At 35.5% G+C, this 25,373-nt stretch overlaps 1 protein-coding gene across 2 annotated transcripts in view; it reads right to left on the bottom strand.

Moving 5' to 3' along the window:
- Positions 1-25,373, bottom strand: part of LOC120624123 (nephrin-like) — a 269,981-nt gene that overhangs the window by 25,507 nt on the left and 219,101 nt on the right. For both annotated transcript variants that reach the window (XM_039890481.1, XM_039890480.1), the window contains exons 10-13: positions 21,272-21,434; positions 13,681-13,832; positions 6,203-6,425; positions 5,288-5,503 (exon numbers count right to left, since the gene is read on the bottom strand). In XM_039890481.1, coding sequence (XP_039746415.1) covers positions 5,288-5,503; positions 6,203-6,425; positions 13,681-13,832; positions 21,272-21,434 — 754 coding nt within the window. The remainder of the gene's footprint in view (positions 1-5,287; positions 5,504-6,202; positions 6,426-13,680; positions 13,833-21,271; positions 21,435-25,373) is intronic.

The following is a 25,373-nucleotide window of genomic DNA, read 5'->3' as shown; positions in this document are numbered from 1 at the left end:
AGTTAGAATTAATGCTAACAGTTTAAAAAAAATATTAGCAATAACATAGTGGGTTTCCATAATTCGTTTAAAGGAAATTGCATACAATTTTACATCAAACTACCCATTCACATCGTCTACCATACACTACCCGTTTAATACAAAATTTGTATTAAACATAAGCTTATGGAAAAGTTCTATTATATAATATTATAAAGGACTACGTAATCGATAAAAAAAGTTTTGGGTGTGAATTGTTGTTCTAACCAGGTTTCGCTTCTAATAACTTTAAATGACAATATGAGATGGTGATAAAAAAAGACCAACCGGCTTAGTTTTTTGTGGGTTTCTTACTACCGTGCACACAATTCCCATGTAATGCACGCATCAAAATTAATTGCCTACTTGAATAAAGATATTTTTGACTTTTGACTTTGACTTTGTTTGTTGCCGACTTCCCTTTCGACTATGTATGCTGTAAACTAAGAGCTGTGTTGGCGAAAATGTGCATACTTAAAAATAAGTTGCCCTATAGAACATTACGATTGCTATATATGTCACTAGCAGATTCGATTATAAACTATGGCATCTCTAGTTATGGCAGAACTTATAAAACCCATCGGCAAAACATTTATAAATTGCAACTTAGATTACTGAAAACAATAGTTCCATTAAAAATTAAATATAAACATAAAAATAATTACGAAGGGCTTTTTAAATATTGTAATGTGATGTCAGTTTATGACAAAGTGGATTTAGCAATAATAACTCAGTATCATAACAACATTTGCAAATTAGACAAGAATGCTAGACCTATGCACTTACGTCATTTAACCTACCTACCTATGTTTAGAACACCCACATTTAATAATGTTTATGGAAAGAGGGTATGAGAGTACCTCCTGCCTAGTGTTTTAGAAAAATTACCTAGACCTTTGCTAGAAGAAATTGAAAATAAAAACCTGAAGCAAATCAAAAACTAATTGAAACGTTATTACATTCAGGGTACGTGCAAAAACTACTAGGCGGAAGTTCATCCAGACCATTCCTACAAATTCCATTAATTATCACTATAGAAATGTTTCTTTTGTTTTTTTTTTTCTTTACATTATACATTAACTAATATATAATAATCAATATATATTTGTGCAACCCTCTCAAGCGCAAAAATCTTCCATAATGAAGATTAGCGTAATGTAATTGAGATCTAAACAACCATGTATTTTTTATTTATAATAAACAGATTTAAATTTTTTTTTTTTTTAAGGTAGGTACCGAGTTCAATCCCCGTCACGACCGTCTATCTTTAACCCTTATTCTTTATCTTTTTGGAGTAATGTGAGTTTCAATATCACTAGCTTTAACGGTAAAAAATAACATCGTGTGGAAACCTGCACGCCTGAGAGTTATATATAATGTTCTCAAACGCGTTGAATTCTACAGATCCACACTTGGCCAGCGTGGTGTAATATCGCTTAAACCCATGGACATATCATAGTGAGTCGTTTATGGGTGAATAATTATGAAGAATAATAAAACTTATTCTGTTTGGTAAAAGAAACAAGAAGCTGTCTGAATTTTCACATTTAAAAATGGCTAAAAGCAGTCATTTGGAAAGGATTCTTAAAATATCTTATATACCTAAATGAGCGAAGGCTTTTAGAAGTTATGGAGGAATAAACGTAGTTATAGACATACACACATTAATCCCGTATGTAGTGCATACGCGTCCAAGGAAATAGTCAATTTCAATACTAACTTAATAAACTCTTAGAATAAATAAAATACGTCCGATAAACTCACATCTATTACTAAACGCGAGTTAAAAATAATATCTTTTTGTGTCCCTGAGAAATAATAGAACCTAATTGAATCGATCGACATTTAGATTTTTTAGATTATGTTGTTCATGTTTGCTGTTCCGAGATAAAAAGTGTAAACGAAGAAGAAGAATAAACTGACACAATTTTGCTTTTATAATATCAGTATGGGTTTTAAACAATCAGGTATCTGATCGAACAACGTAAAACGACTTTTGAAATAAGCATACTTTTCCTGCTAAGCAAACCTCTTTTTGCCCCGGTAATATTCAGTGCAAAAACTGAACACATAAAAAGTTTTATTTCCCCTTGTTTCGTCGCTTATTTTGCGGTTGCATTTGCTTTTCGGAATAACTTTTTAGAAGTACTTTCATGGTCGGTAAAATTTTCAAAGTGTTTTGCTTTAACTGTAATTCCGTTTCCAAAGTAAAAGTTAATTTTACAACTTGTAATGGGAAGTTTGGAACAGAAAAACATTCATGCAAGAATCTACTGGATCTGTTTCGGATTTGATTTCAACCAAACTACCAAAACGAGAACGGTTTTTACTTCGACGCGTATATTTTTCTTGGGCTCTGTCATAATATTACGAGTATCTCCTACAAAAAAGATGTTCGTTTCATGGTTTTTTTTTATTGCAATTGTTTATCGTCTTGGTCAGTCTATTATGGCGTCGCACAGTGGTCAATTATTATTCAACTGTATGCCACAGAACATTATATTAAATTATTTGGTAAATATAATAAAGGCAATAATACAAATGATAATAAATAAAAAAAAGTAATGAACCATGGCCTTTACCTTGACGTCCTTAAATAATTCTAAACAAAAGGTCAATAGTAATTGTCAAATGAGATATGTATCCAGTCATACGAACTTCCAGATAGTACTTCCAGGAGTCTTAAGTCAGATTAACGTCAAACCGAGCTGAGGTCAGAGTCCTCGAAGGAGGCACACTAGGGTCAACGTCCCTCACTTCCCCCCGATGTCGTCAAGCTTCGGGCTTTTCTCATGGTGAGCTCTCGCGCTCGCCCCACTCCCCCGGTGCCACCGTAGCAACCCCAGGTGGTCGGCAAGTTTCCTTTCGAAAAAAAAATTACTTCCAGGAGTAAACTCCTATCAAGATCCAACTGTGCCCAGCAGTTAGACATGAATTATTGAGTCTTTTATAAGAGGAATGTACCTTCAGCGTCCTTTATTTATTAGATAGAAGCATGTTTAAGCTTACATCTGACAGCAATTAATTAATTATTAATCGCATGTTGCCGATCAACAGTTTATTCTATTAATGATTTATTAATCGGTCATCACCGATGAATAAATAATCAAGCGTTGATATGGGGTAGCTTAATGTAATTATCTCGGTAAATCAATCAAAGTACCTATCTGGCAAGAGGCCATCCTATACATATTAATTGACACTGACTAATGACGTCATGACTCACGCTAATTATGGCTGATCCTGAATACAGAGGTGAAATCCCTTTCTCTGCATTATAATTAATTATTATCTCTGGAAATCCACTTAATTCCTGACAGTTGTTCTTTTAGGGATTGATATTAGGAAGGTAAGATTTATATAAAGTATTGTGTGTTTTCTGTTAAAGAATTTTCCAGCCCGAGTTATAAAATTGGCGGTGTAAAATTGGCCCCCTTTCCTCGGAGAGGGCGTACAGCCTTCGGCCCTGGCTAATACTTGATTGTGCTACTAATCATTAAACCCGCATTGGAGTAGCGTAGTGGGTCTATGTTCTAAATCCGTCTCTCCTATGAGAGACAAGACCTGTGCCCAGCAGTGGGAAGTTAATAGGTGATGATGATTATTTTTCCACACAAACTAATTCGAAACATTCTTAGTATTTACTCTTGTAACAACCCGATCGAGGTTATAAGACTGACATGTGCATAGCACCTACGCTACGCGACGCGTACCTCATAAAGTTACAGGAGTCACTTGATTTTAAGTTTGCAAGTGATGAAGTGAAGTCCTATTATAATATTAAGGACTACTTAAAGGATAAAAAAGCTTGGGTGTGAATTGCTCTAGCTTCATAGCCTAATATAAATAAACTGTGAGATAGAGATAACAAAAAAAAAATATCCGGCTAAGTTTGTTGTGGGCTCTTCTAAGACCAGGGCGCGTTTGGAACCCTCTTAGCTTTAGGTTTAAGTTGGCGAACGAAGTTATCACCATCCCCTTAGAATTATGTAAACATGTGTATGAACGCTTCATAAGTGCCTGTGATTGACCTACATGAATCAAGAAATTTTGAATTTTGATGTTAGGGTTGTATCTGAATTTCTTTCAGTAAAAACTTTGGCAGCGGTTAACTCAAAAACAATAAACTTTTCTGTTTCATAGATAGAACTCAGAGACAGTAGAGAATGTACTTCTTAAGCCTGCGAAGTAATATTTCGGTTTTCATTTACACAACCGAATCAGCTTACTTCAGTATGGTTAGTTGGTTACATAAGAATACAGTTGACATAACCTTGTAACGGCGCAGTATGAATTAAAAAATCTTTTATGTTTATTTTCATTAACATTAAATTAAACTCATTAAATAACATTAAAATCACCGATATGTTACGTGTCTTTATATTTTTTGTGAAATGTGTTGGTGATTTTTAGTCTAGGGGGAGGGTAAAGAAGGGTTGCTAAAAACATCACGTGTCAAATGGACGGATTCGGACAATCTACGATATATTATTTTAGGGACTCAAAATCAAAAGTAAATAATAGCTTAGGGGAACTAATCATCACACTGTTTTGCTAAATAGAACAAAAGAATAAAAAAAACATTTTCTGTAGTCATCTTTCACGAGTCTTTTCCCAAAATAAGTAGGGGATAAGGCAATTCAAATTAAAAGTCCACCACGCTGGCCCAGTGCGGGTAGGTGAACTTCACACACCTTTGAGAACATTATGCAGAACTTTCAGGCATGCAGGAATCCTCACACTGTTTTCATTCACCGTTGCAGCAAGTGATATTTTAATTGCTAAAAACGCACATCTTGTTTGTTTACTTGAACGCAATGACCCCAGGAACAACTGGTACGATTTGAAAAAGCCTTTCATTGTTGTATAGCCTATTTATCACGAAAGGCTATAATATATCATCATGCTAAGAGCAATACGAGCATAGCACCAATGAAGAATGTTTCAAAATTTGGGTTTTTTTTTCCTTTTGAGAGCTTACGCTGCGTAAACGGTTAAAGTTTCGATAAAATCATTTTTGACCTTACGAAGTTCAAAAAAAATCTCGCGACAGATATGTCTATCTTTTAGGTTGACTTATTCTACTCGAACTCGCCGGAGCGAAAAGAAAACTAGCCACTCGTAGTGCTTAGTAAAATTTTTATAAAAATATCTTATTTGTAGATATTAGTAAATGAAGGGTCGCTGTGCTTACAATTTGAGAAGCATGCCACGTTTTTTTAAAAATGATATTAATCTTTTCATTAAGGTATAATAAAAAAAATCTTACCAGTTCTAGGCGCCAATCTTGGCGCAGTTTCAACAGTGAATGAGACGTGTTCGGATCTCCCTCGAGCATTAGCCGCGTACACTACCAACTTCAGATGTCTTTTAGCGCCCAGCCTTCTTAGATTCCAGACTGTCGCTTGGTTCGTTGAATTCGTCACTAAGCCTTCGTTGGCCCAAACTTCTGCTATATATATACATTGGAGGCCGCCTTCGTAACCTATTGTAACAAGAATCCCGTTTAAATGACAACAATCAACAACTCATTCTCGAGGAGGGGTAGTATTTAATAAACGTGACGTCAAGTCCGTTCTTGTTCTCCTATTCCTGATCATTCAGGCCTAGCAGATATTTCTAATTTTTTTGTTTGGAAATATCTTGAAATATATCTGGTCGCTTAAACGATAAGACCTAAAATTATTAGCTAGAAATTATGTGTTCTTTCTTTTTTCTATGTGATTACCTATATCTGGCTTTACACTAATTAAAAAAAATATATAACAGCTTATACACATATACGTATATAATACTAATTTTTAAACTTCATACAGTTCATACAGTACAGAAGGCGGTTACTGATATCAGTATGTAAAAACAAGGCGATATTTGCTAACTACCTATATATTATATTAGTTTTATAAATTTAAAATGCATATAAAAATTTTCGGAACCGACAGGATTTGAACCTGCGACTCTCGGGCAATCGCGGCCTGAGCGCTTTCACCAATTAAGCTACGGCTCTCCTACCCTCGATGCCGAAATTAGTATATGCCTTTTACATCAGTCTTATAGCGACTGTAGCGTCATCTAGTAGGAAACGTCGCAGTTTCGATCTACTTTTTTAAAGGTCCATATTACAATGAGACACGTTTGAAACAAGAGATGACACATTTCTTTTTTTCGTATGTAATACATTTACCTGCTATACACGCCAAGTCCAACGAATCATCAGTGAGGTTGTATACTGAGCAGTTGGAAGGCGGGTCGGGACGTGTCGCTGCTAGCAATGTGTAAACACACGGTGATATTTGCTGCCCAGCAAGGTTGGTCGCCCGGCACGATAACGTCCCGTAGTCGATGTCGGAGACTGGGACGTAGGTTAGCACTGATTTGCTTTCTTTCGCATCCACTGTGTAACGTTCCTGGGAAAATAGTTAATAATTAACACAATAATTCTATGTATACAAATTTTATAAAGAGGAAATATTTGTTTGGAATTGATACATTTTAGAAATACTGAGCCAATTTTTATTATTCTTTTAAAGTTACTTTTGTCTATACTTGAATGAAAATGCAATCCTGCGAATCTTTATCTGTGTGCGCTAACTAAATGGTAAGTTGTACATAAATAAAATGTACAGCAAAAATATTGGTTTTTAGGAGGTAAGTCTAAAAAAATCTCGGAAATAATGTACATATCTCTTATAAGTAAGCCATATAATATGAATTCTTACAAACAGTTAAATATTATCAAGACAATCTTACGCAGATAAACTTTGTCCAGTATGTTACTTGGATATATGTATATGAATTATACTTTAGAAAATAATGAAAAATTTAAATTTAAATACCTATGGGAGGCGTATTTCATGGTGAAGATGCTTTTAGTTTACGCGGGTAAAACGGCTGTATTATTTAAAGCTATTTTTATTACCACTTTGCGTGATTAGTATGCAAAACACTTTTTAATGTTAAACCTTTGAGCTAAACCGCAGACGGACATGGCGAATATATAAGAGTTCCTTGTTGATTACGGAACAATTTGTCTGTTGAGGAGGAAAAAACCCCTAGGGTCTTTTTACCCTGCGACAGAAAAAGCGACGATTTCAACTCGCACGAATTAAACCAACCACTTCCAAAATGTCTAAATCTGTACGGCAACGCATAGCATTTCTTCACGACTTCTTCTTTAGATCATCTATCTTTTTCTCGTCTATTTTTTATGCGTGATTTTGCTTTTCAATATCACAATATTGCGTTCTATAGGTTGTACATAGTTCAACGATACCTCTTGTGTGGACTAAAGATTATTTAACGCGTATCACATTCAGAAATAATGTGTTTAAACATATTCGTATAATACTTCTATTTTCGCGCAGGGGGTTTAAATGCTTTGTAATACGGTTAATAACTTGGGTGGAAAGTTATTTTTTAAGAAATCAGTTTTAAAAAAACTGGCTCATAGGTTAACTATGTTCTTAGATCAACTCGCTTTCGAAATCACTGGCGAGCAATGTTGGGGGCGGAAGCAAGTTAATTCACATAACATTATATCTATAAAATACAATACATATACTATATAGCTATCACAGCTTTTAGCGACGCGGCACAGAAAGTTTTAAACGTGCTCAGTGAATGCCAATTAAGAAGCAAACAGCTTTATGAAATACAAGAATCTTTTCACAAGATAATGGATTAAATGTGAAGTATTTTCATTTATGTTCCTATAAAGAATTAAGTAGTTGTAATGCAAACTCATAAAAGAAGATGTCGAGAAATGTACTCTATTTTTATTACGTGTAACGTTTTTATTTTCTTCCAAGTGGCCTTTCGGAAGAAAACGACCCTATCATGTTAAATCAGGGTTTGCAAACCTTTAGCACTAAGTAAACGTAACAATTTCAACATACAAACAACAAAAGCCAATGAATCATCAGCATAATTCTTAGCGTATGCGTGTTCCATCGCTGGATAATAACTCTCTTATATGGAAGAGAGAAATTTAGAGCAATGTGAGGATACTGACTCTTTAAAATTTAAGTTCTCCAGAATGTAAGTTGCTGCGCTTTGACAATTATTTTCTTAAGTTTTGGTAGCATTTTGTTGACAGAAATATCTAATACCCAAAAACTTTTGGCTCCTCTCCACCAGGTGATATTCAAACATGCTAAATGCTAAGACAAATATGCAGGCAGAGGCAATAATAAGCGTTTTATTCTAACCTACGAAATTAAAAAAGCAAGTAAGCGCTATCGGAGTGATACGTGCGTAGTTTAAATTTTTGCGTAGTATCTTTTGGGGATCTGAGTGTTGCATTGCTGCATAGTGTATTATTTGTTATACATAAGTGAGTTAGCGACCCGTCCAAGTTTAATTTTATCTATCTCTATGTACATCAATTTGATGTATCTAGAAAGATATAGACAGCGTTTACAATGTAAGTGCATACAAATATGTTAATCGCGACATCCCATCACTAATTTTTGATTTTCTTGGCTTTTCTTTACTATAATATTCATGTCTACATATTAACCGTCTTCTTAAATCACACTTATCTATGTATTTCTGAAAACTGCATTTAAATCCGTTGCGTAGTTTTAAAGTTCTAAGTGTACTAACAGCGTTACCGACTTTTTTACATACTATGTAAAAATAAAGATAAAGTAAATGAAGAGCAGGCGGTACACAACGGATGTCAAAAACAATCATTAGTGCTATGATAGCTTAGTGTTAGGGCTTCGGCCTCCCTGCATTTTTATTTTTGGCATTTAATCAATTGCTTTAACCGTAAAGTAAAACATCGTCAGAACACCTGCATGCCTGCTAGTTCATAATGTTCTTAAAGGCATTCTACGTTCTACATATATATTTATGACTACAGATCTGTGATTCAATAGACCATTAAATATATATATATATAAACATAAATTTCGAAATATAATATTCGACTTTGTTGTATAATATGTGCCTCCTTGATCATTTTGACGTTTAACTACCCAATCGATTCCAAGTTAGGATCGAAAGTTGTGAGGTCCAGACAAATAGTAGGGAATGTTCTTTAACCAGTCCAATGCCCCGCAGAACACGTAACCCTCAGCGCCCGATTTTGGCAGTGTGGAGGAATAAATCTCTCAATTTCTCTTGCCTATGGCAAAAGAGGTCTATATGCCCAGCTGTGGCAAAAATGATGAATTTTTTTATACTAAGGTAGCGTGCTAACTTTTTCGGGAGTATGGTAGTTATGTAACACCCATATCCCGTATCGTATCATATCGAAACGCTCAATCGATTAGCGGTACGTCTTTGTCGTTAGGGTGGTAACTAGCCACGGCCAAGTCTCCCACTCTAGTGGGACCAAGAAAACCAAAGAAAATTCAGAATCTATAATTATTTTTTCAAATGCCAGAAAAAGATTCCATAACGCTACAAAACCAAACCAAACCAATCATATTTTAAATTACTACAAAATTTTTCATAAAAATACTTACAGCGACGCTTTATTAAATTCGTAAATATTATACTTACATTTAGTTCAAAGGAGTCAAGTTAGTAGGCGATAGTAATTTAATGTCCCTTTATAGTTTTAGTACTTTCAATGCCTTCAATATGTTAGATGAGAAAAGGTTTACGACCCCCGATATACGAAGATCCTTACGTATGAGCCGTTGTCAAAGGGAAACTCTTAAACAATTTAATTACAAGAGTCAATAGTTATATAACGACAAGCAAGCGTACAAAAGAGCTTCTTAAAATTTTTCCCAACCACAAGGTTAATTAAACATTTAATGAAGCTTTTCGCTCTTTGATGAAAATTAATTACGTCTTTAGAACTTCTTTCGTCTTCGTTTTTTTACTCGAAATAATAGAACAGCTGCTGGTAAAAAATTAGGATTAGTCTTATATTTTGTGTCACGCAATTTATATTATAATGCTTGTAGTCAGTGCCTTTGATATGATTATGTAATGGAGTCTACACATGATTGTTTTATATTGAATGAATATTGTGGGCGACTAACGTCCGCGCTTTCCGGTGACATGTCGCCAACATATCAATGGTTTTTTTGCGGCGTGCAGTTGACATTTAAACTTCCAATAATTTTGCGATTTTGGATGTTGTTGATTTGATGCCGTCGACATAGTTTTGCAACTTAATAACAACACGTGAAACTGCCGTCAAACTAGCAAACAGCGGCGGGGCTGTGGAATTAGTGTGTAGACTCCTTTAGCTTTAGGTCCATTACAGTTTTCTAAAAGTTTGTTAGTTTGTATAGTAGAAAAGGACTGTTATTGTCAGTACAGTCCTTAACACTGTCGCGATGATGTCGGCATGTACCACGAGATCAGAACTATCAAATACTGTGATAGTAGCAGCATAAGGTATTCATTTATTTTATTTAATTATTAGCTTTTCAAGGGAAACAAACATTACTATTAAACATAAGAGTAATGCCGTATTTTTATATCACCAATGAAATTTCCACAACTTAGTTATACATAAACGATAAAATTAACCTCAATTGCTTAGGAATTAAGTACAAAGCGAATATTATACAACAAAATTAAATTTAAACAAAAAAAACATAAACGTTAAAGCTTATAACACTTGTTTTGTCATAATTATATTCCTAAAAGTGCCAATTTTGTCGTGAAAAATATGCGTCTCACAATATTCATACGTTAAAAAAAATTATATGTTATTTTCGTCTAGCAAATATTATAAAAATTTTAGTAATTGTGTAACTGATATTCTTACTCCAGTTAAAAATAAAACTCTCGATCTATAAATGGTTGGATGGATATTTAGAACACACATTTAAAAATATACCCCATTACTCCTATTAGTTACAGCTTATGTAGCTGCCGTTAAATATATGTCATAAATGCAAAAGCGCTACAACAACTTGTCAAATTTGGAAAATCTCGGAAAATCAAAAGATTTATAACCGATTTACATTTACTGATTTTGTTGTTTTTTGCTAGTATTAAAAGTATTCAGTGAGAGTGTGAGTGAGTATTTTACTTTAATAAGGTAAGTAGATAGTTACGAGCGAATGAACAGATTATATTACCTAAAGCGGGTTCTGGGAAAATTAAAACATTCACGTAGATTAAGTTGCGAGAGTCAGCAAGTAACAAGTTTCTCAATGGAAAGGGACGGCCGGCACCAGTGGGGTTGATTCCCTGAGATATTACGAGACCCTTACGTGATCTCCCTTTCAAGAACTACATTGTAGACGGATAAGTTTGGTTAAACTTTGCATATACAAAGAAATACTTACAAAGAACTTGTCTCAAACCCCAAACACATCAACCTTTTTCAAATCTATTCATCACAAAAATGAATATCGTATTCATAATACATTAACGTTGAATTATATAAGGCTGAATAAAAACAGCGTTTATATCACAGAACAAAACGGGATCCGCTACTCAATAATTCCTTATGCCCCGAGGGTAGAATCACGGAATCAGGAAGTATTTCCAAAGTTGAGACCTTTTGTGACTTTTAGCATGAATCCCAACGATGCGAAGTGTTTTCTCTTTGTAATCTCACCCTATCCTTTTTCGGGGAAAATCTCGGAGGACAAAAAGTGTCGGCGTAATTTTTGAAACATTTCATCTATTTTCCGTCTTTTTTGTCATCTATTTAAGCTATGGCTAATATTTTTATGTGTCACAGTAAAGTGCGGTGTGGCAGTATTATTACGTACGGTTACCTTACGGTTTGATTCTCCAAGGGGACCAATTTAGATATATTTTCGAAATTGAGTCAGGTGTGATTTGGTGGGAGTTCGACCTCTAGGTACTTATGAGTAAGTCCACCACTTAACCGATCTTAACGAAATTTGATGCAAAGATAGCTTGCGATCTTGAAACTGATTAAGATAATTCTTAGCCCCTGAAAAATGTCAGGAGACTGTTCTCTCGGGACTTTTAAAAATATTTTTTTGTCGAGCTGGCTCACATTCTGGAAACGAACATAGGCTACCTTTACCCCGGAACAATAAAGGTTTCGAGCAGGGTTTTTAAAAAAACCTAAAACATGCGGACAGAGTCGTGGTACCTTGATCAACAGCCTATTAGATATTTTATTTGATCACAGTCGATTAGTTAAAAAAAATATGTTTTTTTTTTTAAATGAATTGTTATAATATTATGTCATGCTCTACTTTAGGATCCTACCCTTATTTGGGGAGTTAAAAAAATATATTATAATATATTATGAAAACCATGAGGCAATTCTGTATACTTAACATAATAACCGCCCCCAATTACTTCACAAGGGACTTTACAAGGTTTTTTAATCACGGCCCCTCCGTAATTAACATAATTGTAGGGCATTATGTTTTCACAGAAAATATATTTTTAACGACCACTTTTGATGTACATTTTTTTGAACCAAATTAAAAGGAAAATGCGCTCGTTTTAAATTAATGGCTGTTGGTATTTTCAACCAACCTCCAAAAGAAAACCTCTTCTTTTGGAGATGTTACTATAACTGAGAACCGAAGGCAATAATTCCTATATTAAAAGTATAATAAATTTTTCTCAACCCTTTCTCATTGTGGGGGAGAGACCCGTTCACTGTAGTGGGCCGGTAATGGGTTAATGTGATGATGATGATGATTTTAGAATTTTAGTTTCATTCCGGTGTAACAAAATTTATATTGTCCGCCCTCGTTCCATATTAAAGATTATAAATAGTAATAGATAAATCCTGCGGGTGCATTAGATCAAAGTGGCTGGTCACACCTCAAACCCCTTTTTCCTAGCGATCTGAGGACGTATGGAAAAGTTGTTCAAGAAAAACTCTGTTAATGTCGACGGTTGTATAGATTGAAGATAGTAACATGATATGAAAATTATATTCTCTCTATTCAGATTTCATTCGCTAGCATGTGATAATATTTTTTTTTTATTTTCTTGTTTTTCTTTTGCCAAAAACAGTCGTTACATGTAGTTACTTAATACATAATATAATAACAAAGTTATCATAGACAAAACATTAATTCATCATCATCAAATTAACCCACTACCCACTGCAGGGCGCGGGACTCCTCCCACAATACGAAGGGGCCCACACGCTGGCCCAGTGCGGATTGGTTGACTCCACACACCTTTGATAACATTATGGAGAACTCTCAGGCGTGCAGGTTACCTCACCATGTTTTCCTTTACCGTTGAAGCAAGTGATATTTAGTTACTTAAAACGCACATAACTTAGAAGAGGTGCGATTCAAACTCAGCCCCTCGAATTCTTACCCACTGAGCTATCACCGCTTCAAACATTAATTATTAATGTTTATTTATGGCATACATGTAGTTACACATTTGTGTCAGCGGCATTACATACAATTGACAGTTCTAGCCAACTGTAAACGGACCAAAAACAGAAGAAGAAGAAGAAGTAGCGATGTTATCCCACAGCGGCAGGTACGTCGACTTACTCGCCAACTTACCTACTGACTTCGTTCCGTGAAGGGTAAAGAATGTGTTGCGTGTGAATATGAACGTTCTGGTACTTACTTAAGTAAGTACCAGAACGTTCATATTTTTAACGTTCACGTTTGAACGTTCTGGTACTTACTTAAGTAAGTACCAGAACGTTCATATTCCGTCTTTGTTTTCAAGGTTACTTTTTCACCTTTGTGGATAATTTAAACGTATTATACTCACAGGGTCAACCTTGATGGAGCCGGCAGAATTGTTGAGTGTCCACTCGAACGTATCAGGCGGCGGGAAAGCGTCGACGTCGCATTCCACCTTCGAGGGCTCTTGAAGCGCTGCACCGATCATTTTTATCTCTGTCTTCCGACATAGTGGCCTATCTGCGGAAAAGGTATCTTGATTTTAAACTAGAACACTATTTACTCAAATGCCTGTCATAATATTGTAAAGGGCTTAATCCGAGTAAAAATAAATTATATATTTACCCCACATTAATTCTTACATACATATACAGAAATACAACTAACCTGGGCACTGTTTTACTATGATATCGCTGTACATACAGATAGTGACATACTGTTTGCATTCCACAACCAATTATATGTCTCTTTTATCACAGCGAAATGGGCCCTAGACTGACAAGTAAGTACGGTAAGTATGTGGACAAATATGGCAGCACAAAACCACAGCGAGCTGCAGCGCTTTTATTTTCAGGAGGAGCATATATGCTCTCAGATATGTTTGTATCTACGTTATAAGCTTTAAAATATAAGAAAACAATAACCAAATCTTAAATGTACATAGGTATTTAATCTTAAATGTACATCGCTAAACACTAACCTCAAAAGCCTGTGTCCAAGTTTACGTTAGCAATGCCCTTTGTATACATATTCCCCTAAGAGTATAAATTATCTATTTTAATGTAACTTTACCAATCCAAGAAGACTTTGTAAATAGCTTGTGAAGTGTTTGTAAATCAATAACATTAAAAATCGAACGCGTCAATGCGAGTGGACTGAGGATGGAGAGATTAAACTCTTGCAAGTCTCATCTGATAGAGGCCGCCAATTTAGACTGGCTTAGACGTTGGCAACTGGCTTCCCGTGAACTGAAGTACCGTACCCGCAAAATACAAACTCGCACTGCGCTTGCGTGGTGGACTGCAACCTTAATCTGGGAGGATCTTAATGTGGGAGTGTTGATAATATGATGATGATGATGAATATTAAAAATAAGAAGCAAATATTATAAATGTGCAAGAGTATTTGTTTGCTGACGATACTCAGCTAAGCAGCAGAACTAGTCTGAAATTTGAGGGAGCAATGCACTTTTTGCATCGATGGAGATGATACGTTGAAGCAACTACACACCGCTTCCGTTGGATTAAAAAAAATAGCACTTGCTGAAGGTAGGGCAGGTAGGGCTAGGTTAAACAGACATCTTTCCATTATAGGTGTCACCGACAGCACTCTTTGCAGAGCATGCATGGAGGAGAATGAAACACCTACGCACGTAAAGCTGGAGTGCACGGGCGTGACAGAGCAACGCGAGATCTACCTGGGATCACCAGCCACTATCCCAGAAGTCCTCAGCAACCTGGGCGGCATGCTGGGATTCTGGAACGAGCTTGGATGGCTGGAGTAGCGAGCAACAATGGGAAATTTCACGTACAACAAGCGAAGCGCTTACGTGCGGAAACTGCCCAGAAGAAGAAGAAGAAGGTAGGGCTCGTCGCTAAACCAAATTTGACGAAATTTTGTATAGACAATAATGGTCTTTCATTCTGGAAACGGGCAAAACATGAGCCAACAGACCAAGTTGCTGCGATTTAAAAAAACCCCAATTAAACTCAGATAACGTTGCAGTCAACAGCTAATGTAGGTCATACGTAAAAGAGTAAAATAATGTGTCAATCAATGCTATTTGCTCTTTCGGAATCACACTTTAGATTAGCGCATTCGATCAATGCACGTGATCAGTGTACCTATAGCGATTCTGGAACTAGCTGTAGTAACATTAAAACATTACTTTTACCACGATTTAAAATTTTCCGAATTTGTGACCGAACCGAAATTGTGACCTCACTTATTTACATGACCGATTGACGCAAAGAACAGCGACCCTGCTTCCTGAATCCAAGGCTGCAGGTTCGATTCCCACTACTGGAAAATGTTTGTGTGATGAGCATGAATGTTTTTCAGTGTCTGGGTGTTTATTCTAAGTATTTATGTATATTATTCATAAAAACATTAATCAGTCATCTTAGTACCCATAACACAAGCTCCGATTGCTTTGGGGCTAGATGGCGATGTTTGTATTGTTGTAGTATATTTATTTATGTATATTGATACGATGAAGCAAAAGTAAGATCATGCTAACCCGTAATTAATTGTTTTGCACAGGAAGTAACATAGGTTATAGGATCTAGAATTCACTCGACCAGCTGTTCGAACGGTCTTCTAATTGATTAAATGGATCAAGATTGCTTTACCTTTGAGCATGCACTAAAATTGAGGATAATTATCTCGGTAGTTAGGTCAATGGGAATTCCGAAGCAACATCGTTTGTATTGGTTAGTTAACACGCGAGTATCCCTTTATTAGTCTTTATTTCGTAAATATGTGGAAGTTACATACAAGAGAGGCAATTTCTTTAGAAATCTTCACCTGTCTCCCCAGTTTGAAGGATATGGTTGCTGGTGTAATTATGGGCGCATGAGGCTTAACCTCTACGCCTGAGGTTGATGGACACAGGTCGAGACTTGGTACGAAGTGTTCCTTGCATGCCCTGCTTCCTGTGGTGACAGGCGATGGTTTTCCTCTTACCAGCAGGACTAGCACGGGCAGGAGATAAAAATTATATCCCCCGATTATATCCCCATGGAAATTAAAGGACATGGAATAGGAGAAGTTTAGCCCCATTTATTGACGGCCGAGTGGCGCAGTGGGCAGCGACCCTGCTTTCTGAGACCGAGGCCGTGGGTTCGATTCCCACAACTGGAAAAATGTTTGTGTCATTTAGATGAATGTTTTTCAGTGTCTGGTTGTTTATCTGTATATTATAATTATTTATGTGTATTATATTCATAAAAAAATATTCATCAGCTATCTCAGTACCCATAACAAAAGCTACACTTACTAGGCTAGATGAAAATGTGTGTATTGTGTCGTAATATATTTATTTATTATTTATTTTTTATTATAACACATATATTATTTCGATATTATTTCCACTTGTGCGCCAGTGCTCCGAAAGTTTATAAAGCTGTGAGAGAAGATAATTTTTTATCCTTTCCCCGGGTATAAAATTGTCTCCTGCCAGCTGTACAGGTTAGGTTACTCCACTTGGTCCATCAATAATTACTACAAATAACGGATTTCTTGTATCTTGACAAGAATGTCGAGAAATCTCCAAACCCCTGGTTTTGGGGTTTATTTAGAAGTTATGATACACAGAGTAGTTCTTAAGGTGTTCAAACTTGAATACGACCGGTTTCAGTGATGCTACTTGTTGGCTAGACCAGTAGAAATAAGAAACAACAATCTCTCATAAACTAAGAAAAGATTAGGCTCAATCTTATGAGCGATAGAATTAATAATATGGAGGCGTTCCTAACAGCAGTTCTACAAAGTATTTTAAATAACCTAAAACAAATATGTATTTTGAATTTAGCTAAAATCTTATGAAGGCCGATTGATGCAGAGAGCAGTGAGCCTGCTTTCTGAATTCAAAGCCGTGTATTCGATTCCCACAACTGGAATATACTTGTGTGATGAACATTTTCAGGATCTGGGTGTTTATTTGTAAATTATAAATCATCACCAACCCATTACAGAGCACAGGTCTCCTTCCACAATGAGAAGGGGTTAAGGTCGTAGTGCACCACGCTGGCCCAGTGCGGATTGGTGGACTCCACACACCTTTGAGAACATTATGAAGACCATTTAGAACTCTCAGGCATGCAGGTTTCCTCTAAATGTATTCCTTCAACGTTAAAGCAAGTGATATTTTAAATAATTAAAAGGCACATAACTTAGAAAAGTTAGAGGTGACTGAGATTCGAACTCGGCCCCCGAAAGTGACTTTATATATTATCACCACTTTTATATATTATAAGTATGTAGTAGTATTATATATTCTAAGTATTTATGTATGTTCATCGGTTATCTGAGTACCCATAACACAAGCTACGCTCACTTTGGAGCGGGCGGAGTATTGTCGTAATATATCTTATTATTAATATATCCAATTATTAGTAATATTTCTATATTTATTATATTTATCTCTAATACTAAGGAATTAATAGGCTTAAGTGTATGCCTATTTAGATATTGACGTATGTTTTGTCATTCCATTTGTGACATTCACAGGGGCTCTAATTGAATTAATGATTCAAGATAGCTTCATCTTTGTGCCTGGGAATCCAATTGGAAACGATAATCTCTGCCGTTAAATACTGATAGAAGGTATGTCACAATGGGCAACGCTTTCAATTATACGAGTAGTACCTATGGTTAGGTCGGTTTGTTAATAATTGAATCAATCTAGGGCTAATGGATTTACTTTGTTCCCCAAATAATTTCTTTAATTACTAGATGTTAGAAACCTGAACTTTCCATTGGCTAATAATATTTGATAGTTATAGTCCATTCAACAATTCAATTGAACTATGAGTTGGCAATGCGGTAGCAATGTTTCACAAAGTCACATTGCTTTATTTTAACTACCAAGCTATCAACCTTAACTCTGTAGTAACGTAAGTCTATCAGATTTCTATAGAGTCCACCACGAGTCAAGGTAAAGTCTGCTAAATTTTGACGTTTGGTCCTGCGTGTAAAATAACACATTTACGTGTGGTAACTTACTGGAACACTAAAGGCTACAAATAACAATGGTAGACATTATGTCATGTTACGTTGACCTTGCAGTTTGTAATTCGAATATATAGATTTTTTTGAAAATGGCGTGACTTTATGTCATATATTCGATTAACATTAAATTATCATCTGACTTTAAGTTTCACGTGAATGTACATGTTTTTGCAAAGTTAGAACTACTTATACCTATTTTTGTTATGTTAAGAAAATATGCAATTTTCTATTTACGATTAGTAAAATAAACTTTTGTAAGAACTACTATTTGTAACAGTGCATGTTATTCGGCCTAACATAGACGATAATCTGGAACTTTACCACTAGTAATGTTTAGGATGAAAATACATGGTCCGATGGAAATTGGAGTTGAAATGTACGAAAATAGCACCCCCATTTCGGATTTATACTAGGTAACCAGAACGTATCAAAGGTGGTGTAATACTGGACTCATGCAGCCCAACTGTAGAGTCTGGAAATTCCCTCTAGAGACTTATGCCCAATGGGCTTATAGGCAGTACGTTTCCGGGTAGTTTGTGGAGCATGAGTTTTTTTAATTATAATACAAGTTACACCTATTATTAAGTAATGATGTAGTTTAAAATGATAGCGGGCTAACCTGTTACGGGTATGGCAGTCATATTAAAACCCATACTCCATACCCATATTCTAAGACCTTGCCTGCAATCTCACCTGGTGGTAAGTGATGATGCAGTCTAAGATGATAGCGGGCTAACCTGTTAGAGAATATAGTAGTCATACCCCTTATCGATTTGTACGCAACATCGCAGCGGGACACTAAATCGCTAAGCAGCACAGTAATTTTGTCAGTAGGGTAACTAGCCATGCCCAAAACCTCCTACCAGAAAAAATTAAAGAAGAAATTATAAATTCTCGAACAGCTCCCAGGTATCGAACACGGGACCATCCACTACTAAGACTACTCCCCACTGTGCCAAGCAAATCGTCAAAAAACGCCTACAAGGACGTAGATTTTCAGTGCTACGAATTATTCATAAAAACATTATATATCTGAAATAGTATAAAAGATACTATTTCACTTAAATAGCTCAACCACACCGATATTGATGAAATTTAAATATTATAAAGCTGCTTAATTTGTCCCGTGTGATTTAAAAAAAAACAAACGAAACAAAAACAAAAAACGTATGCTAAAATTAGTCAATCTTATATAACGTGTAAAGAGAACCGATATATTACTTCAAACCATTTAGAAGTGCATTATACTGTCTCTGGGACTTACCTGTGAAACAAAAACCTGTTAGATTTTGAGTAAACCACTGCCATAGTTATTACTGAAAGTAATCAGATACAGCCCTAACATCACATGCTAAATTAAAATCAAGGGATTCCTGTGTCTTTATTAAGTACCTACGCGTCGAAACGTAGGTACTATCGCGTGTCGATCTTTTATCTTCAATAGATTGTTTGGAATTCGTTTGTTTCGAAAAATAAAAATGCTTCTTTTGATTTTGATTTAATATTTTACAGGGCGATTCCTTATGAAATACACTTGTTCACTTTTCAAAAGTATTTCGTAATGCGGTTACAAGTTGTATATGCAGTATGTGGCACATTCTACTTTTAGAATGTTTAAATTAGCTTAAGGATTATTGAATTATGAGATTATCTTTGGGTTCGCAAACTAAATCGGAAATAATAGTCTCTACAATTAAATGCGGTATGGGGACGATATAGATTCCATTTGTCTATCTGAGGCGAAAGCTTCTAGACAATTATAGTTCACACAGTACAGTGGGGTAATATAATTGAAGTGTCTTCGATCTAAATCACCGCATTTAGTGCCTACGCTTCGGTATTTAGGTCGCCTCAACAAGTTTTCTTTCTTAATATAACAAGAGATAGAAAAACTACTTTAATGACCAACTCAACGTGATATTGTAAAATGAATTCGGGCAATTTGATTTGATGAACATTTTTTTTTCCTTACTAGCTGTCCCGGCGAACTTCGTACGGCGGATAATTTTTTTTTTTGATGAATGTTATTTTTTTATACCTATTATCCTATTCCGGTTTAAGAGGAATCCAAAAAAATCAAATATCATAAAAATTGGTCCAGCCGTTCTTGAGTTATAAATGGTGTAGCTAATACAACTTTCTTTTATATATATATATAGATTTTAAAACTTAACTTTTCTCTGTTCGGTCTATTGGCAGTCTTGGGTCATGGAAAAAGTTACCCTCTTTCCTGGTTATATTTAACTGCCACAGCCGCTAACAGAAAAGCTCGCAGTGAAAGATTAACTGCTAGTCTGGTAGTAGAATACTAAGTGCAGTTAGAGTGGTAAGTTTACGTCTATGAGTTACATTAGCTGATGCCCGCATTCTTAGTCCACGTTTATTACGGTTTTTTACAAATCCCGTGGGAACAGTTTGTTTTACTGGGACAAAAATTAGTATATATTACTCTCCGTCCTTTTAACTAAGTCTATGCCACAATTGTCTCTAGTCTGGTCGGGTAGAAGGCTTTGGTCGTGGCAAGTTACCACCCTACTGAAAAAGACGTGCCGCTAAGAGATATAGTGTTCCGGTGCAATTTCGCGTCAAAAACGATTAAGGGTATGACACTATACTCCCTAACAGGTTATACCGCTACCATCTTAGAGTGCATCATCACTTACCACCAGGTGAGATTGCAATCAAGAGCTAACTTGTAGTGGAATAAGAAATAAATCAAGTTGATTAGTATATATAGATACTTAGTGCAGGTGTAAAGGACAAACAAACACACTTTCGGTTTTATAATATAGGTAAGGAAGTAAGGACTATGTTACGAACCTTAGTTAATGCGGGGAAGACCTAATACAAAATATAGCTAGAAACAAAACACTAACAAGTTTAACTAAAACTTTCACACCACCGACGGGGGTATAGAAGAAAAATAAAGCAGAAATATACAAACTTACAAACAACTTGCATCCGCAGGGGAGGCGACTTCCCGTCACCCTCGACGTTGGAAGCAGTGCATGTATAGGTGCCGGCTTGGTACCTCGACACGTTGCGGAGGGCGAGGTTAGTGTTCCCGGTGAGGATGACCCCGTTGGATGGATTGTGTTGAAGCAGAACTCTCTGGAGGATAAAAACGTAGTTTTATATAAGTGTTTATTAGTGTTTTTACCTTCACTTGGAGGAATTATCAATTATGTAAATTTAAGATGCATTTAAAAACTATCGAAACCGACAGGATTTGAACCTGCGACTCTCTCGCAATTTCGGTCTGAGCGCTTCAACCACATAAACTACGGCTTTCCTATCTTATTTTGATATGAGTTTTAAATTTATAAAATTAATAAACGCATTATAAGAACTAAATAAATTATTTAATAAATATATTTCGATAATACACAAATAGCTTTCCAGTCCCCAAGTAAGCATAGCTTGTGTTATGGGTACTAAGATAACTGATAAATCTTTTATGAATAATACATAAATACTTATAATATACATGTAAACACCCAGACAGTGAAAAATATTCATGTTCATCACACAAACATTTCCCAGTTGCAGGAAATGATAAAACTGAAAACTATTTCTGGATGTTGGTTTCTTATTTGATGGAATGAAATTATGCTTTCATCACAAACAATTGGCTATTAAATAATTCATGTCTTTCCAAACATTTATCAAATGCTCGCTAGATATTTGAAATGTTTTGCCGCAGTTGCGTTAAAAATGCTGAATACTTAAATTTTCCAAACCGATGGCACAGCGCGCGGTCAATCAAAAACGAGTGTGAATGCAATATAAATACAGAGTTTTGCTTTGAATAACAAAATTGTCATCGAATGCAACGTTTGTGATAGTCTAAACGGATTTAAGTTTTTGTTCAGCGTGATTTTTGATTAAAACTTCGAACACACCTGTACTGATAAATAAGCATGCTTTACCACTAGATCATATTTGCTCTCAGTAAGCATTTAAAGGACGCAAATTTGTTGCAGACAGATTTTAATTGATACTCTATTATGTTTGCATGCTCGGATCTACTCAAAGAACGACTCGCCACACCTCAGGTAACATGCTCAAAAATGTTTTTTCTTAGTATACTGCTATTTTCCGCTATACCACTCAGATGGTTGTTTAACTTGAAAGTGTATATCTTCGTGTCGGTCTGTGGCATCATAGCTCCCATACTAATGAACCAATTTTGATACTTTTTTCTGTTTGTATACCTTCGTGAATCTAAGCCATTATTTATTAAGAACTGTTTAGGTCTTTTAACACCATCCGCTTATTTGTACACTTACGCTGATGTTGAAGCATCTAGCGGAAAATCCAAAGAAAACCAAGAAAAACTTCTTATACCGTTGTAGCTCATAATAAGCGATTTGTATTATTTTTTCATTGAAACTTTTATGCTGTTGAGACATAGCTAATAATAACAATAGCAGACATAGGTTAGGGGGTTTGCTCCGCCAGCTGTTGTTTTCCAGCTTCTTATAACTGCCAAATTGGGGATAATAGGACATTTCTTAGCAAGCGAACTTTAGGCTGTATCATTACTTACACAAACACTAGGCTATGTTATATAAAAAAGGAATACATTTGTATTGTTTCAGAGCTGAAGCGCCGTTTTTGTACTTTTTGACGTTTAAGAGGTACTCTTTCATACTGACGCGTCAAGGGCACTCGTTTTCTCATATTGTTACTGTGAAAAAATTACTTAAGCGGTGTAAACTATTGCGCTTTGTGTAAACATCGACTAAATGTTGGTAATTCCTTGTTGGATTTATGGTATTTTTTTGTCTTAATTTATACTTCAACTCAGTCAGTTATTAAGTATGGATGGCGACAAACTAAAATATTGATATATGCATCCCGGAAACACTGTATTAGGTATTAAGACTAAAATATAATTTTTCTCTTATAGAACCTTTTTCGAAATTCAAATCTTTGAAAGCTGTTTTTGAATTTTCATTCTTAATTTTAAAGATGCATTAAAACCTCACATAGTAATTAACAAACTTAAGTTATTTATATTGTCAACTAGCTGTGCCCTGCGGTTTGTCCCGCGTAAATTACGGGACACAGCTTACTGCTACTTTATCAATAATCTACCTTAATAAATTCCGAACCGAACCGTTATTATTGAGAAGGAACAGATATTAAAGATAGCAATGCAACTTCTTTCAACTTTTTAAAGACGTCGACGGAGGTGTAGTATCTGCTCTTGCTCTACCTATTTCCTATTTCAAATGTTGGCAATCGTAAATGACAATCTCGGGGACTAACTCTAGTTAAACTTACCCTATCATACTTTCAATTCCTTTTAACAAGTGAGTGCAAATAATGTGTGTCTTAATAGCAGCAGTCGGTAGCGCGGGTAAGCAACGTTGACTGAAGTCAGTCAATGGATGGGTACCTGACTTTGAAAATGTGTAAGAGAATCAACCAGTCCCAACTCCTCTCATCACTCATAAATAAAAGTAATCGGTAAAGGAAGAATCGATATCGCATTAATAGTTTGTTCGTATGCTAATGGTTAACCCAGAGCACGTCTAACATTGTCATTTAATCCTAGTAGTAAAGATATAATAAATGTGACAACATTTGATGTATTCTGAATCGTTAGCCTTAAGTAAGATGTTAGCTACCATCCGCTGAGGAGTTCTGTTCTTTATATCAAATTACGAGTATATAGCCATATTATATTGCCATCAGATCTGCACGAATTTGGACATAAAAAGAAAAATAAAAATAATTATTATATAATTCTTTTTTTAATGGATTAAATTTGATAGAGTTACGGTTTTAAATCAACAAGTATTTTCACCCCCTCTCACAAAGGAATTGTGTTGAATTTTGGGATAAAAAGTATCCTATGTCCCACCTCGTAGTATGATCAAATCTTGCAAATGTTCATTTGAATTCATTCAATAGTTTCTGCGTGGATGCGCCGCCAAGGTACAGACAGACACACAGAAAAATGACTTCAGTATCGAATATCTCAAAGTACAAAAATCGACCCGTTACAGTTTTATTATAAACTTATCGATAATTTGTATCATTAAAATAGTTTTTAATAGTATGAAATTACATCCCATTTCTTTCTGTTGCAAAGGAGATAATGCACTAGATAAAACCTCATTCAATACGTCATTATCCCTAAGCCAGTCTTTTGAAAAGTTTCATGAGGCTACGGGTGGCGTTAAATTAATAAGCGCTATCACAATTTTTATACTAATCTTAACCTTATAGTATTACTACAAAGTTGTATTTAGCTTGGCTGCCCAGTGTTCTTGTTTTATCAAGCGGATCGGAGTCGTGAAGTGCGTCTTCATTGCTATAGTAAAAGTAAATTTTATTTTCAATATAAATTACAGAGTTCTTCAAGAAACTGAATTATTCCTTTAAAGATAGTTATACTCATTTTGCGATACAGAATAAGAAATAGTATTTATTTATATCAGATGGTACTAATTGTGAAAACCAATTCGCCCTCGTTTGACCCTTATTCCATTACAAGTTAGCCCTTTACTGATGGTAAGTGATGATGCAAGATAATAACGGGCCAACCAGTTCGGGGTATGGCAGTTTAATTAAACTCATACACCTAATCGGTTTTACGACAACTTGCCGGCATACTAAATCGCTAGGCACTTTTTAAATGTTTTTAGACAAATATCACAAGAATTTTAAAACCAATTCCATTGTTATACGGCGCCTGGCTTCGGAACTTTGCTAAGTAGCTGTGTACACTACACAGCAGTGTATTCACTGCTGTTATTTTATGAATAATAGAAGTATTTCTAAAAGTAGGCTAAAATAAACTAAGGCCCGGTTCCCAACAAAACGGATAGGAGCAGAGAGAAGAGAAGCAGAGAGGAGAGGAGAGGAGTAGATCGGAGAGAATCAGAGAAGAAAGGAGCTGAGGGGAGAGGAGTAGAGAGGAATCAGCTTCACGGGACACAATTCCAGGTTCACAACTAAGACGTGATACTATTAAAGTTCAATTTTTCATTTTAAGTTGAGCGAGGGTTTATTACCATCGCTTAAAGCAAGATTAAT

Source organism: Pararge aegeria, chromosome 5, assembly GCF_905163445.1.
Source record: "Pararge aegeria chromosome 5, ilParAegt1.1, whole genome shotgun sequence".
NCBI lineage: Eukaryota > Metazoa > Arthropoda > Insecta > Lepidoptera > Nymphalidae > Pararge > Pararge aegeria.
Note: the sequence above shows the minus strand (reverse complement) of the source record. Positions and strands in the feature narration are given on the sequence as shown.